General features: G+C 39.9%; 1 protein-coding gene and 1 long non-coding RNA gene across 2 annotated transcripts; one reads left to right on the forward strand and one right to left on the reverse strand.

Annotated features, from left to right (window-relative positions):
* Positions 1-427: 427 nt before the first annotated feature.
* LOC129194909 (AF4/FMR2 family member 1-like) lies at positions 428-2,725 on the reverse strand. Its single transcript, XM_054800426.1, has 2 exons — positions 1,672-2,725; positions 428-1,567 (listed from the first exon to the last, which is right to left on the reverse strand). The coding sequence occupies exons 1-2, from the start codon at positions 1,831-1,833 to the stop codon at positions 1,085-1,087; spliced, it is 645 nt and encodes a 214-aa protein (XP_054656401.1). The 5' UTR covers positions 1,834-2,725; the 3' UTR covers positions 428-1,084.
* Positions 2,726-4,461: 1,736 nt separating this feature from the next.
* Positions 4,462-15,737, forward strand: LOC129194911 (uncharacterized). The gene is made up of 5 exons (XR_008573828.1): positions 4,462-4,591; positions 4,677-4,787; positions 8,386-8,477; positions 12,870-12,933; positions 13,016-15,737. It is a non-coding gene; the product is annotated as an uncharacterized LOC129194911 (long non-coding RNA).
* The last annotated feature ends 1,442 nt before the right edge of the window (positions 15,738-17,179 follow it).

A 17,179-nucleotide genomic window follows, 5' to 3' on the forward strand; every position in this document is an offset into this window, starting at 1 on the left:
AACAAAATAAAAAACAAAGCAAAAATGGGGCAAAACCCCAATAATTTTTACAAGACAAAATATTAAAAGAGTAAAATCATACTATTGAGAGAAAAAATAGCATAAAATTGAAAAATTAAAAAAAAACCAAAACAAAGAAAAAGCTTCCATTTTTGGAAAATGAAGTTTGGAAAAAGTTATAATATTATGATACAATCAAAATATGAGAATAGAGTCATAATAGTACAAGAAAAAAATGTACAAGAAGAAAGTTGAAATATTTGTACAATTTTTTATTTTTTTTTAAAGCCAAAAAAACTAATATAATACGCTTTGTCACAGATAAGACAAAACTGACATGCAGGCTGTTTCTTTGTTTAAAGATGAAAAATGTCTCAGCATATCAACATGGGTTGGTTTAAAAAAAAAGTATAAGTGTCCCCCGCATCCTTTGATTTTTCATTATGCGGCCCTCGGTAGAAAAAATGTGGACGCCCTTGTTCTAAGTCATAGAAGGGTACCAGAAACGACAACAATGGTCACATGAGGTCCTTAAATGTGCGTCCAGACAGTAATCAGCAAATGACATCATGACTGTCGGCCGTTCCCTTATTGCTTTATTGATAATTATCTGCCCCATCTGGCTGCTCGAGCGCTATGTTTTCAGAGTTAATCAGGACAGGGCGGCAAGAGAGGAAAAAGGAAAACGTGCCTGAGTAAGGCTACGTGCTGGGTGGTGGCCATGGATGGCACCAAACACGTGCACACACACATGCACGCACGCACGTATGCACGCACATAGGCAGGCACAGATTCAAACGTTATTGTAATGGAAACCTCTCATATTAGAGTCCGTCTAGCTGACGTCACCCAGACAGAACAAACAGCCAACATCTTCACAATTAACAGTTGGTGAAAGAAAGTGAAAGAAAAGCAATGTGAAGTGAAAAGAAGAAAAGGATGTGCGGACGAGTGGGCGGATGAGGGGGTGAATCAGAGATGGCACGAAGTTCCTGGCGGGCTGAGTGTGGCTTCCTTTGTGGGCGCAGCCCCGTCCTTTTCCCTACTGGGCCCTGTCCCCTTGGGGTTGCTGTGGAGTGGCCCCTTAGGCTGCCGTGGTGGTGTGTGTAGATTGGGGTGCAGGGCTTGCCATTTTGGGGGCGGTCAGGGCTCTCTTGGGGTGTGTGATTGGTCCGTGGTGTGTGTTGGTTTTGGGCTCCGGTTTTGGTGGGGCTGTTTTTCGGGGTCGGGCGGGCCAGGCTGAGTGTCCTGGCAGGTCGGGTGTGGGCTGCAAACTGGCTGCTGCTTGCAGCCCAAGTCCCATACTGTACCTAGGAGGCTGGTTCCCTTTCCCCCTACCTGTCCTGGCCAGTTGCTGCATCTGCTTCCGCTCTCCTAGTGGGTGGGCTCTTCCCTGGGGTTGCCTGGGGGCGGTAAGGGCTGTGGTGGGTGGCCCATCAGTCGTATGTCCTTGGTTCCTTCCTGCTTGGTCCGGGCCTAGATGGGGCTGCCTCGTGGCTGTTCCACTTCTCCTGCCGTGCCTCAGACTCAGTTGCCCCTCAAAGCAGACACTTAGGGTTTGGGGAAGCTATGCAGGTGAGGGGCCCGCCAGGGACCACCCCTGTGGGCCCAACAGCTCAGATTGAAACATGACAGAAGCTTATTGACCTTGGTTCTAATCCATGTTGAAACCTGGAGGGGAGGTTTGAGCAGAGTCTCCTTAGCTGCCATGAAATTCGGGGTAAGTGGCCACTGGTTGGCCCTTATGGTGGGGCACTGGGTAAGGGGCCTGGTTGGGGTAGCCTGGCATAAAGAGCAAAGGCATTCCTGGACACACAAGGGCTCCTTTATCATCTTGAATCCAGCAACACAATGAAATTAGCGTGTTTCGCATGCCAATCATCACAGATTACATCACTTGTCACGGCATCTAATCCAAAGGAATCTAGCAAGTATTTGGCAAGCTGAACATATCTTGACACATGACGGTTGTCATGTGTTAAGATATGTCGACATGAAAATGATTTTTTTTTAAATAACAAAATAGACACAAAAACATTTTGAGTGGGCACTGACCAGGCATGATGAGAGGGGACTCGGTGAGACTTGCGAGCACTTGGTGGCACTCTGCTTCCATCCAAAGACCTCGATGGAAAAACTAAGACAAACACGAACCCTCATGTTGACATGTTATAGTATATTCACCCCTTGGGAACGTAGAAGACAGCCCACCATAGATGTCCCTTTTTTAACTACACGGTTGACACAATCCCATCCCATCACAAGCACGGGTGCAAGTAGAGCCAGGGCTGCAACTGTGGACCTGCCTTCACCGGACCGGGGTGCCGGTGGTGTGGGGTTGTGGTGATGTGGCCTTGCCGAGCGGGGCTGTTGCCAGTGGTGGAGTTTGGGTTGCCCTGGATTGTGGGCCCCCTGTGCGCTTCGGGAATAGTCCTGGCGGTCTTTGGGGGCGTGGGTGGCTGGCTACCGGTGAGTTGTGGGGCTCGGCGGCTGGTTGGCTGCCGGTCTCGCCTTCTTGGCTCCGATGCTGGGCTTCCCTTTGGCTTTAGGATGCAGCGCTGCCTCTCCCGGGTGTGCGTTGCCCTGCTGGTGTCAGCCGGCGCGGTGTTGTGGGTTGCCTTGTTTGTCTGTCCCTTTGCTCGCTTGCTTGTTTGCTTCTTTGTTTGCTTCTCTGGGGGGGGTCGCCTTGCCTTTGTGTTGGAAAGAAATTATGCATGCTCTTTTGTGGTCTGACTTCTCTGCAGCTCGGGGTCTCGGTTGAAGGCCTGGGACCCCTTGAGTCACAAACAAAAGAGTTCTTCTACACCGGGATAAAAACGCTTCCGCGCCGTTTGAGCAAGCGTTCAGCCCTTGACGGGGACTATGTTGAAAAATAAACGATCAAAACTCCCTTATCCCTTTTGCTTTTTCTGATGCTTAAAACTTTTCATACACCCCTCGTATATTTCAAGAAAAATCTGAATCTCATATTTGTGATAGGGGAAAAATCCTATGAATAGTATCAACTTTGGCCGTGGCTCTTTTTCCCCCCATTTTTGCTGTTTTTTTTTAAATATTCCAAATATTGCAACTTTTTCTTCAATAATCTTCATAAATTTTCTTCTCGTAATGTTTTGACTTTATTCCCATAATATTATAGGTTTTCCCCAGCCCAACCTTTCAAACTATATTTTGTTTTTTGTTTCTCATATTACAATTCTTTTAGATAACATATTTTTTCTTTAATATTTCTACTCTATTCTACTAAAATGACATTATTTTTCCTCATAATATGTTGACTTTATTCTCATAAAATTACAGCTGTTTTTTTTTCTAATTTTTGCTAGATTTTCAAAAATATTTCTACTATTTCTACTGTAAATTTTCTTCTTGTAATTGACATTATTGCCATCATATTTTGACTTTATTCTCATAACATTATAACTTTCTCTGCAACCTCATTTTACAAAAATTATGGCTTTATTTTTCATATTAACTACAATTATCATAACAATAATAACTAAAACAAATAATAATATAAATGGACATATTTTTTAACAATTATTAGTATTTTTATTTTATTTTATTTGTAATTCCAACACTTGTGGCATTTTTTGCCAGATTTTGCCACATTTGTAAAATGACAGGTCAGCAGCCAGTAGCCTATCATGCACTATCATGATTTTTTTTTAAACATATTTTTCCATCACTGCATCCCTATTGCTGGCAGGTTTTTGGGCCAAACTTACCCTGATTTTAAAAATGTCACATGACATCAGGTGGCCAAATAGTGTGGTTAGCGTCATTAGTTTGTTCCAGAAGGTCAGACCGAAACAGACGCTAACTGAATAACATTTTCCCATAAGAAATAATGTAAATCTTGAATTTAAAAATTAATAAAAGACCAGCATAAGTTCCCTATTTTTATGCAGATTTTACATTTTGCGGTCAAAATCAGCCTTGTGTCTTAAAATGTCAGTTTTCATAAAAAAAAACAAAAAAACATATTGCCATCATTGTGCACTTTTTTTTGGCGAATATTGCCACATTTGAGGTCAAACTCAACCCTGATTCCGAAATCGACACGTCAGCAGCGAGCAGCGTATCATGCACTATCTTGCTTTAAAAAAAACAAAAAAACATGTTTTGTCATCATTGCATCCCTATTTTTGTAAGTTGTGCAAAAATTTTCAATCGACAGCAAGCAGCATATCATGCCTATCTTGAATTTAAACCAAAAACAATGTAGCCATCGGTATAGCCATGTTTTTTCAGGCTCAGAACAAAATGAATCTCACTTGGGAAAAACAAGCCTGTTACTACCAAAACGATATTTTTAGGCACATTTCGCAAAGCAAGGGGCCCTAAATTACTAGAATACTTGAAGTACCGTACTATTATGGCTGCCCTACATCAATAAATGAACAGCACTACGTAGCTTAATTGTTGTTTGAAGTTGGTGGCTGGGTGGGTGTGTTTTGTCAAGGCATGTTTTTGTTTGATGCGAGTGATAAGAATGCTAGGCGTAGACGTAAACAGCCACCCATGACGATGCTGGGCTACAAATACCCAGCAGTCAACACGCACGCAGTCAGTGGCTGACATAGACAAGGTAAGTCTGTTGCTATAATCTCGGGTTATTTTGCATCTTTAGGAACGAACTGACGATATAATATTGTTTTTTATGTAATAATCAGATGCATTACTCAAAATGCGTGCTACCGTTGCTGGGTGTCTACCTTTTGATGATTTTGCTGGAAGAGATGGAGGCTGTGGCTGTTGAACACACCACCGTGGCATCCCTAAAGGTAGGCGTTATGCTCCTAATATGCCTTCCTTGATAAATAAATACAAACAGAAATACAAAAAATATGTAAAAAAAAATGTAAATAAAATTTAAGAATTAAATAAAGTGAATAATAAAATGAAATAAAATGGCCAACATTTAATCAATTATATTAATTCCATTTTCAACATTAATTTCTCCCTTCAAAAAAGAAAAAAATATATGTAAATAGAAAATTTAATATTATAAAGCAAAGAAATATGAACACAAAAGTAAACAGCACACATAATGTAAATTATAATATACATAATTAAATAAAAGCAATGTTTAAAATATTTTTTAAAAATGATCATTTAAATAATTAATAAAAAAAAAACATTAAAAATTCTCAGAGCCAACAAATATGTATTAATGAGGAGAAAAATTAAGAAATGATTTAAAATAGAAGGAATAAAAATAACATATAAACCAATAATAAAATAATTCAACGTAAATTATAATTCATAAAAAAAAGCCTAGCCAAGAAAGAACAGTTATGTACTAATCAAGAGAAAAACAAATAAATTATATAAAATAAATAATTGAAGTCACATTTTTAAATAAACGGAATTAAAACTATATAAACAGAATGATTTTGAAAAGTCCACGTAAATTTTAATTAATTTAATGAGTGAAATCGGCCGATACCAATACCGATCACATAGATTCAGTGTAAATTTTTCAATTTACTATGCCGATATGATATAAAAAAATGGAACCATAAAATCGCCTTCATTTAGACAGAAACCTATTTGACTTACTTTTGCATGAGAACACGCATCACTGGTGAAACTTACAGAGGATGAGACACCTTCTTGAAGGAAACTTTGGATGCGAGCTCGAGTACATTGGTGGAGGTCTAGCAGGACCCCCGGTAGCACGTGTGTGGGTTCCAAGTGAGCGAGCAGTGAGCGAAACCAGTGTCTTCCACCGCTGACGAAGGTCGGTCATACATTAGCTGCCGTTTGACGGATGATCACATAGTGAGCCTCGAAAACTCACCATACTCCGTCAAGTGTTTGTTCTTCAAATGCCGGATTAAATGAGATGTTTTTCCTGGCATGTTTTGCAGGGAGCAAAATTTGTATCACTCTCACAAACGACAGGTATGCCCCACACGGGAGGCATGATTGTTTTGGGTTTGGCACGCCTGCACAGTATGAAGAAAAGTGGGCATGATACATAAATTGATAACAATTTCAACTGGAGGGCGACAGGAAAGAAGGGCAAAATATGGTCGTTTCTCGGGGAAAACTGGAGACTCGACAGCTACAAATTCGTCCAATCCCCGCAAATTACAGTTTATGCAACCTCGCAATTTTGTTTGTTGCGTCACGAATCAAGACCACAGTGGAACCACGGTTAGCGTCCGCCCCGGTTAGCATGCTTTTTGGTTAACCTCGTGTTGCGTGCATTCTCCGGTTATCGTACAATATGGTGTGCATCTTGCCGTGTTAATAATTACACCGCTGTAATACTAATTGTATTAATAACCACAAAACGTCCTTCCTTGTTAGCATCCTACTAGCTAGCTAAACAAAATGGCAACCGGAAGCAGACGTTACATCGGCTGTCTGTCACCTGTCGGCAGCAGTTGACTCTCAAAAATGTTAAAACACGTTTTTATACATTTTTTAATAATAGTTTGACGTGAATAAAACAATTCTAAATGCATATAAATGGGGAATGAAAGGGATAAATCAACATTTAAGGTTACGTTTACCTTCATTGAAGAGGTGACTGTTCCCAAAGACACGATGCGGCAGCGGGATCAACAACCACCACCTTCCTGTTTTCAGGCCCGTCAAGAATCACGTCTTCAATGAGCTGTCCTCAGATGACTGAGGGTTGTCCACTGCTTTCGGTGTAGGTGCTCACCAGGGACTTCTGTGGGGTCTTAAATGTAGCGGTGGAGCCAGGAAGGTTCTGCTTCTCTCCACTGTTCCCGCCATCTTGCCTTGACCCAGGAAGCTCTGCTGGTGTCAGCTGGTGTAGTGCTGAGCAATTCCTGAGGCGCTTGCGCTGCGGTTTCTCCGCGAAGGGCATGATTGAAGGCAGTGTCAAGCTTTTTGACATGATGACGAAAGCACAAGACTGGGGCACAGTACTCAGCAGCAGTAAAGACCAGGTCCTCAGTGGGCCTTCTACTCAGCAAACCACCCTGGCAGGCAGTGGAGGGGGGACTCTCAGAGGACCTTCTGGAAGGAATTAATGACACTAACCAAGGTTCCACTAGATATTGAAATATAATAGGCATATGTGCATATATACACTTATATACACATATATATACACACGTAAAACCCCTCACCATGCACTTTATACACACTCAAAGTTCAAATTTCGTTTGAATTTGAATGATCAACTCACCGTACGAGATTGGACACAAGAAATGAAGTGGCTTGTTCAGGCGCCGTTGGGCTGCAGCGTTTTTGTATCCTTGTTAAAACATATTCTCATCATCGTCCTTCAGGAAGCAAAGATTCATTTGCAGTATTCCAGGCGCCCTTAAGCCGCGTAACTTTTGCCTTCCTTCGCGACCATGCAACAGGACACAGCCAGTCCTGCACGAAGGAGACTGACTGACAATGGTCTGCAGCCAATCAGAGCGCAGAACACAATGGGCTGGCTCTTCCTTAGCCAATTCTGATTGTTGTGGCTCTATATTTAGCCAGCAACACATACACAGACTGAGAACTGTGTCACTGCGCAGTCCGTCCCGGGAACGCAATCAATTCTACGCATGTGCAGAACGCGCCTACATCCGGTCGGCCTGTTTTTCCGTAGTCACATGTTAGTCATTTATTTTATGGCAGCAATTTACGTCACCGCCCCTCAAACACACCCAAAAGCTTTATTAAGATTTGCAAAATTACAACATAATAGTTTTTTGATTAGATGATTTAATCAGACCACCCTTGTTTCTTCAGTTTCTTGTTCATTTGAATGCCTGATACAACTAAAGGTGCCTTGGTTTGGACAAACATAACAATGACAACTAAAATAGCTCATGAGAGTTACATTTTTTTGGCAGCGTAATGCTATAGCGCTACATTAATCCATCATTGCAGTCTGCTTTTGGTTGCTTGCAATCAAATATAACTGCATTTGATGTGTTTTATTCTGTTTATTTATGTTCGTTTTACTTAACCGGATATGATGTTTACGTCTGCGCTACGTGCATTGCGTAACTTTTTACGTAGCTCCGTCTTGGTGGAGGTCTTGGTGGATAGAAACATCCGCATGCTAATGAACTCTTTTTCTAATAATCACTAATAAAACAACCCCCCCCCCAATGTATTACATATATGAAGTATGGCTCTTGACCATTTATGTTCATACATTTAAAAAACAATAACTACTTCACCACGTGACCTCGCAGAAGTGCTGACGTAAACATTTTCTAGCTTTTTATTGTAGTTTTCACGTTCTCCAGCAGTTTTATCGCAATAAACACGAAAAAACAACAACAAAAAACCCCACTGCAACTTTCACTGCAATTTTTGGGAAAAACTCCCGCGAAATCCGGCATCTTTAAAAAGGATGACTATAATAACAATAATAATCTTATTTTACATCAGGTAGACGTGGACTCCTACCCAGCTTCATTTCCCGACCCCATGGAGCGCCAACGCCAAAACAATCGCTACCAACATAAGACCAGCGAAAAGAGGTGAATGACAAAAAATACTGTTTTTTGTACAAAGGATTGTGGGGGGAGAAATAAGTTTCATTACAAGAAAAAAGTAGTACCTTTTCAAGAATAAAGTTGTAATTTTACGAGAAAAAAAAAACAATTCTGTGAAATTAAAACCATCGTTTTAAAAAATGAGAAAAAAAAAAGAAAGTTCCAAAAGTGAAGTCGCAATTTTATGAGAATAAAGTCAAAATATTCGGGGAAAAGTCGTAAAGTTCCAAGAATAAAGTCATATTTTTGAGAAAATGTTAATGTTACGAGAATAAAAACGTAACATGACGAGAATTGAATTGTAACATCACAAGAATTGTCATGCAAAAAAAAAGCCCAAAAAACAGTTTTACAAGCCTGTGAGGACCAGCTCGTCATTTGACAGGAGCCAATCATGAGCTATGAATAAACTCACAACAATCTTTGTAACCCAATGGGAATTGCAGTATAACAATCGGTTTCATCTTAGAAACAACATTAAATTCATCACGCAGCAAATAACACTCCAACGTTAGACCTTAGAAGAGGGGTCTCAAACTCCATTTCACTGGGGGCCAGTGGAGGTAGAGTCCGGGTGAGGCTGGGCCGCATCAAGTATTGGGAGTAGGGCTTGGAATCTCACGATACGATACCATTCACAATACATCCATGTGATAACACACTGTTAGTTCAGTGTTGGTGTTTACTTGCCCCTGTAAGTATACTGCTCAAAAAAATCAAAGGAACACTTGGAAAACACATCAGATCTAAACTGGGGGAAAAATGATCTTGAATATCTTTCCTGATAATAAGTGGGTGATGTATTAGTAACAAAATGATGCCACATCATTTGATAGAAATGAAAATGATCACCCTATAGAGGGGGGAAATCAAAGACACCCCAAAAATGAAAGTGAAAAAATGATGCAGCACACTGGTCCATTTTGCTAAAATGTCATTGTAGCAACTCAAAATGATTCTCAATAGTTTGTGTGGCCCCCACGTGCTTGTACGCATGCCTGACAACGTCGGGGCATGCTCCTAATGAGACTACGGATGGTGTCCTGGGGGATCTCCTCCCAGATCTGGACCAGGGCATCCATGAGCTCCTGGACAGTCTGAGGAGCAACCTGGCGGCGCCGGATGGACCTAAACATAATGTCCCAGAGGTGTTCTATTGGGTTTAGGTCAGGTGAACGTGGGGGCCAGTCAATGGTATCAATTCCTTCATCCTCCAGGAACTACCTGCATACACTAGCCACATGAGGTCGGGCATTGTCGTGGACCAGGAGGAACCCAGGTCCCACTGCACCAGCGTAGGTTCTGAGGATTCCGAGGATTTCATCCCGATACCTAATAGCAGTCAGGGTGCCGTTATCTAACCTGTAGAGGTCTGTGCGTCCTTCCAGGGATATGCCTCCCCAGACCATCACTGACCCACCACCAAACCGGTCATGTTGAACGACGTTGCAGGCAGCATAACGTTCTCCACGGCATCTCCAGACCCTTTCGCGTCTGTCGCATGTGCTCAGGTTGAACTTGCTCTCATCAGGGAAGAGCACAGGGCACCAGTGGTGTAGTTGCCAATTCTGGTGGTCTATGGCAAATGCCAATGGAGCTCTACGGTGCTGGGCAGTGAGCACAGGGCCCACTACAGGACGTCGGGCCCTCAGGCCGCCCTCATGGAGCCTGTTTCTGATTGTTTGGTCAGAAACATTCACACCAGTGGCCTGCTGGAGGTCATTTTGTAGGGCTCTGGCAGTGCTCATCCTGTTCCTCCTTGCACAAAGGAGCAGATACCGATCCTGCTGAGGGTTGAAGGGCCTTCTACGGCCCTGTCCAGCTCTCCTGGAGTAACTACCTGTCTCCTGGAATCTCCTCCATGCGTCCAGGTACCGCAGTGATGCCCTGGTCCAGATCTGGGAGGAGATCCCCCAGGACACCATCCGTAGTCTCATTAGGAGCATGCCCCGACGTTGTCAGGCATGCGTACAAGCACGTGGGGGCCACACAAACTACTGAGAATCATTTTGAGTTGCTACAATGACATTTTAGCCAAATGGACCAGTGTGCTGCATCATTTTTTCACTTTCATTTTTGGGGTGTCTTTGATTTTGAGGGTGATCATTTTCATTTCTATCAAATGATGTGGCATCATTTTGTTACTAATACATCACCCACTTATTATCAGGAAAGATATTCAAGATATTTTTTTCCCCCAGTTTAGATCTGACGTGTTTTCAAAGTGTTCCTCTAATTTTTTTGAGCAGTGTATGTAAGTAACACTGAGCTTGCCCGGATGTTGCAGGCTGGAGTTACACTACTCTTTGATGTCCAGTCGCAGGCTGCAAGATACGATTTGGTGGGCCGCAAATGGCCTGCGGGCCGCAAGTTTGAGACCCCTGCCTTAGAACTATAGAAACATGTATCAATACAAGTTTTATATTTAAAAAAAAAAAAAAACAACCAAGAGAGATCCATTTCATTGGAGGAGAGCATACTTGTAGAAAATGGCTGCGATGCTGCTATTGTCTGCCAGAGAAAGCCAAAGGACCAAAAGACAAGGAAACGGTCATGGAGGGAAGGTGACGTCATCGCAGAGGCCCAATGAATGCATTGTGGGAAACCCTTAAAATGTTGGCTTTGTCTTTATTTTAAAGTCACAATGGGACATGTTTTGATATTTGTACAGTATATACACTTTTTGAGTATGAAGTTGCCATGTGCTGAATTTAGTAAAGTGTCATTAAAAGATTATATTGGGTATATATACTGGGTATATATATATCGACCTCTACTTACCACCAATGGCGTCTGCCAAAATAGAGCTACTGAGTGGAAATGAGTAATTCTGAAGTAAAGGAGATTATAATGTAACTATAAATTAGCCACACTGCTGTATAAGCTGTAAAAAGCTTGAGGATTGTAATTTTAAAATGAATTTAAAATGTATTCAAAATGAAATGTAATTTCACAAGAATCAAATCAGAATTCGATGAGAACATTATGAAAAATTGCAGGAAGAACAACGTTGCAAGGGAAAAACAGACACAATGTTACGCACATAAAGGTGGATCTCTTTATGTCATAATATTACATATAGTGATGGAAACCTGTTTCCACCACTGTAAGAAGAAAAATATCCCAAGCGTATGTCATAATTATGAGGTAAAAAGTCATAATTACCAGATAAAAAGTCAAAGTTATAATTATGAGATAAAAAGTTTAAATGATACACAAACTGCGCATATGCCGAGTGCCATGTGATGACGGCTCCAGTGAAGAAGGTGGCACATGCGCAGTTTTATGTCATAATTATGACTTTCTTACCTCATCATTTTGACTTTTTATCTCGTAATTTCATTTTATCTCATAATTTCGCCTTTATATCTCATAATTACGACTTTCTTATCTCGTAATTTTGACTTTATCTCATAATTACAACTTTTTATTTCAGAATTTCAATTTATCGCGGAATTTTGACTTTTTATCTCATAATTATGACTTTCTTATCTCATAATTTATATTTATTGTGTAATTTCGACTTTTTATCTCATAATTATGACTTTCATATCTAATAATTTTTAATCTCGTAATTTTGGATTTTTAGCTCGTAATTACGACTTTAATCTTGTCATTGTGACTTTTTCATAAATGATGCCATTCTAATATCATAATTTTGACTTTTTATCTCAGAATTTCAACTTCTTATCTCATAATTATGACTTTCCTATGTCATAATTATCACTTTTTAATCATGTAATTTCGATTTCTATCTCATAAATATGAATTTCTTATCTTATAATTTCAATTTATTGCGGAATTTTGACTTTTTAATCTCATAATTATGACTTTCCTATCTAATAATTTTGACTTTCTTATCTCAGAATTTTGACTTTTTAACTCTTTATTTTGACTTTTTATCTCAAAATTATGACTTTCATATCGCATGATTATGACTTTTTATCTCATAATTTTGACTTTTTAGCTCATAATAACGACTTTAATCTCGTTAAAAAAAATCTAATAAATTATGACTTTTTTATACAATAATTTTGACTTTTTATCTCATAATTTCAATTTCTTATCTCATAATTATAACTTTTTAATCTCATAACTGTGACTTTTTTATCTCACAATTTCGACTCTTTATCTCAAAGTGTTGACATTTTAGCTCATAATTATGACTTTGTAATCGGATCATTTCCACTTTTGATCTCATAATGAAGATTTTTTATCTCACAATTTGGATTTATCATTGGGATATTTTATTTCTTCAAGGGGCGGAAACGGGCTTCCATATCAATCGCTGCGATTTCATGGTGCTGAATGTAAAACTTTTCTATGGAGTGTTTTTTTCTATTCCATAATTATGAGAAAAAATGTTCTTTGAAACAGGAGGAAGCTAGCTCCTTTGGATTCCATCGGCAGTTCCCTTATGTCCACTTTCAGAAAACGAAAGGTTGGTGAAAACATTCCACAATATCCTAAAATGTTGTAAATAAAGCTGATTTTTTGATTGATTGACTATTTTTGTGTTATAGGATTAAGATGACAAGATGACATCATTGTCACATTAGGCGGCCCGCGGGCCACATTGGTCCTCCCAAAGCTTTTCGTTTGGCCCGCCGAACATCACAGCATAGCGTAAACCACCGTCCTGCAGTACTTCCTTAGCGCTGCATGGGGCAACAGCGAAGTGCACACATCACAATGAAGCAGCAGTAGACGACGGCGGGCATTTAAATACACAGCGCCATCAACTCTTTAAAAAAATAAATAAATAAAAAGAAGACACTGAAAATTGGACAAGCGCCTGGACTACAATTTTTTTTATTTGGACCTCTGAAAGACTGTGGACCTTGCTGCAGTACAGCTAACAGGAGTCTGTTAACACGGGGAAAGGCTAAAAATATATATACAGTATGCATATAAGAGCAAATTTTTTTTTTTTCAATGATTATATATTTTTAAGGCTGTGAAAACCCCTCAGCATACACTTTATACACTTTTCTCAGACAGGCATTAACATTTGATCACATTTCCCTCTTGTTTAAACACTCTCAAAGAAGTTCAATAATCATCCTACAGGTAGGACACAAGAAATTATTATGCCACTCACACGTATTGTTTCCTCCAGTGACCGTATCTTTTCGTCCTGGCGCCATTCCGCTGTACTGTAGCATCTTTGTATCCTTATTAAAAGGACTGCACTCCTTCGAACCGAAGATTAATTTACAAGCTAGCAAGCAAGAAACCTAGCAATGACACAGGAGACAGGCAGGGCTGCACGAAGGAGATTGATTGACAATGGTCGACAGCCAATCGGGATTCACAATAAAAGAACAATGAGCGGTGCAGAGGGACGAATGAAGGAAGAGAGACACTCAATCTCCCAAGATGCAATTCTTCTTAAAGGGCCAAGCTCTGCCTGTAACAGTGTTCATATGATAAAAAAGAAGCACTAAAAGATTAATATGCTGTATATATATACATACATACACATGTATATGCACTCAACAAAAATATACACATCTGGACTCAAAGAGCTACATTTTTTCTATATAAACAAAAGACATCTGTTAGTGAGCACTCATAATTCATAATCTATCCACCTCACAGGTGTGGGTGTGGCATATTAAGATGATTAGACAGCATTCACACACTTGCACAAGTGTGCCTTCGGTTGGCCACAATAAAAGGTCAGAAATTTTAATGACTACAGAGTTGGAATTTAGGGAAGTAAAATCTGTATATACTACAGATCAGAAGTGCTCACACTTTTTCAGCCTGCGAGCGCCTTTTAAAAGGACCAAGTCCCAAAGATCTACTTCCTACCATGAACAGTAGTATATTTACTATATTTATAAATATGAGTATTTATGTATATCAGGGGTGCAAATACATACATATATACTTGTATAATCTAACCGGTAAACTTTGAAACTACTATTCCAAATACTAATGTCACATTCACAGTTTCAAAGTTTACAGGTAATCAAAGTACTTGATATCATTCAATAATTCGCAATTCAATTCAATATGACAATAAAGATAATTACACATGATTCCTCCACAGCTGTGTCAGTCAAAATAGCTACGTAGCGTTCATCAGACACACCGCTCATGTATTACGTCCAGTTAGCATTTTCTATCAAACATTACAGATATACCAGAAATGAAAAATGATTATGCAAAAAGACAATGCAGCCTAAGTCAAGGCAACATATTTAAAAGGTTTCAGCAACGGGCACATTTTCCAATTCACATGAAATAATAGTTTAACGGGCGGACGTTTAGAAAACACGGATTTCTGTAGCGAGGTTCAGGACGCAAATTCTCTTTTATTCTGCATACTTTTGTTATAGATATAGGCATCATACCGCTGAGTTAGTTTTTCCGTAATCAGAATAATAAATATGAAAGTTACATCTCTGTGTGGTCCCTTCAGAACTTCATCTTTGGCGCGTAGGGAGCACCAGCGAATCAGGAGGTGAGCTATAAATAGACAGTATGTACACCGGCGCCATCTGGTGGCCAAAAGCAAACATGACAAAACACTGCTATGTACAAACTCTTCAATACTCCTAATAATAGTGTGGCCCTTTCGTGTTTTTTGTTGTATCTTTTCAAGAAAAAAGTTGTAATATTACAAGAATTACGTACGGTTTAATCTCAGTTAGCATCCGTCCCGGTCAGCGTGTTTTTTTTTTCAATTTTTCATTGGTTTGCGTGCATTCTCCAGTTAGCATAGCGTAGCGTGTTGTTAATACAGTGCGTGGGTCCAGCTGTGTTCTTAATGTATTTTTAAGCCAAAACGTCGTTCCTTGTTGGCATCCTATTAGCCAGCTAAAATGACAACCGGAACCGGCAGTTACGTTGCCCATCCATGATGTCATCAGTCGTTGACTATCTGAATGTTAACGCAAAACACGTTTTTATAGTTTTATAGTGCGTAAAACACACATAAGACAATTCTATACACATACAAATGAGCCATGAAAGGAATAAATGAACATTTAAGGTTACGTTTACCTTCATTGAAGATGTGACTGTTCCCAAAGACAGGATGTGGCAGCGAGCTCAACCGCCACCACCTTCCTGTTTTCAGTCACGTCAAGAATCACGTCGTCAATGAAGGTGAAAGTAAACTTAAATGTTCATGTATCCCTTTCATTCATCATTTATGTATTTAAAATTGTTTTAATTATCCACTGTGCCGTGTGGAAAACATCCCAGGTGGGATCTCCTTGTCATGCCAGTAACGTTGGAAGCCATCAGGACCGTCAAGGTTCCATTTTTTTCTCATCAGAGAATAAAACTTTCTTCCACCTTTCGATGTCCCATGTTTGGTGCTCCTGTGCAAACTTCAAGTGGGCAATTTTGTGCCGTTGAAGGAGAGGAGGCCTTTGAAGACATTTTTTCTTATTAAAAGCCTTCTCTTTATTGGACTGCAGAAAAGCTGAAGGATGTGGGGGGGCACTTTGATGTGTACATTTGTAAAGGTGCTAAAAGCAATGCAATGTAGATCAGTGTATTGTACTATTGAAAAAGTGTTTCCTGATTTTATTTCTTTGCATGTTTGTCACACTGAAATGTTTGAGATCATCAAAGTTAAATATTAGTCAATGACAACACAACTGAACACAAAATGCAGTTTTTAAATGAAACTTTTTATTATTAAGGGGGAAAAAAAGTCCAGAAAGGGTAATAAAGTCATTTTCAAAGCTTTGGGCCTCCAGCAAAACACAGTGAGAGCCATTATCCACAAATGGTGAAAACATGGAAAAGTGGTGAACCTTCCCAAATGCCAACCAAAATGACCCCAAGGTCATAAAAGACCCCACAACAGGTCAGTGTTCATGACTCCACCATAAGAAAGACACTGGGCAAAAACAGCCTGCATGGCAGAGTTCCAAGACCAAAACCACTGCTGAACAAAAAGAACATTAAGGCTCGTCTCAATTTTGCAAGAAAACATCTTGATGATCACTAAGGGTGTGATGGTACACTAAAATGTCATCTCCATTCAGTTCACTTTCTTGAAGTGCTTGGTTCGGTTAATTTTCGGTACAAAAAAATTAAGAAAAAAATGACTTAAAATTATTTTATTTTAAAAAATGCAAGCAGATGTTTCTTTAAATAGATAAAAGTGGGTGCCCGTAAAATGTGGGTGATATTTCAGACAAATTGGGCTGTGAGTTTTTTTTTTTTTTTTTATTGAAAAATAACAATAAAATAAACTCTTGTATTTAAACAATTGTTTAAACATTGTGCGAAATGTAATGGCAGTTCCAGTTAAATAGCTCCCTGCTACATGTGAAGTCCAACCATCTGCCGTAAGTGAAATAGACACATGTGATAGCGGTCAGAGCTGCTTGCTAGAGGTTGTTTATATGCTGAAGTTATCGGTGTTTGCACTAAGCTGCTTGTCTTTCTTGTAGATGTAACGTTCACTGCCGGATGACGCCGCTTTAAGTGCGCTAACATGTTAGACGTGTTTCCTGCAGCATGCCCGATATCCGTGGAACAATGTCGACACACAACTGTGGATTTATCCACTTGCCTTTGTCCATCCGGAATTTTAACATGGAAGCCAAAGTGTTCCCAAACAGGAGACCGTAGTGAGATGGGAGAGTCTTCCAGCTCAGGCTTCTTTGTCACGGCTCCGAGCAACTAGCGTTTCCCCCCCCCCCCTCAGTCAGTAG

Source organism: Dunckerocampus dactyliophorus, chromosome 15 (genome assembly GCF_027744805.1).
Source record: "Dunckerocampus dactyliophorus isolate RoL2022-P2 chromosome 15, RoL_Ddac_1.1, whole genome shotgun sequence".
Classification (NCBI taxonomy): domain Eukaryota; kingdom Metazoa; phylum Chordata; class Actinopteri; order Syngnathiformes; family Syngnathidae; genus Dunckerocampus; species Dunckerocampus dactyliophorus.

Coding starts and splice junctions, on each gene's coding strand:
- LOC129194909 (XM_054800426.1), bottom strand. CDS start 1,833: ATGATAAAGGAGCCCTTGTGTGTCCAGGAATGCCTTTGCTCTTTATGC. Junction 1,568..1,671: donor TGCTCAAACCTCCCCTCCAG/GTTTCAACATGG, acceptor TCACCTGCATAG/CTTCCCCAAACCCTAAGTGT.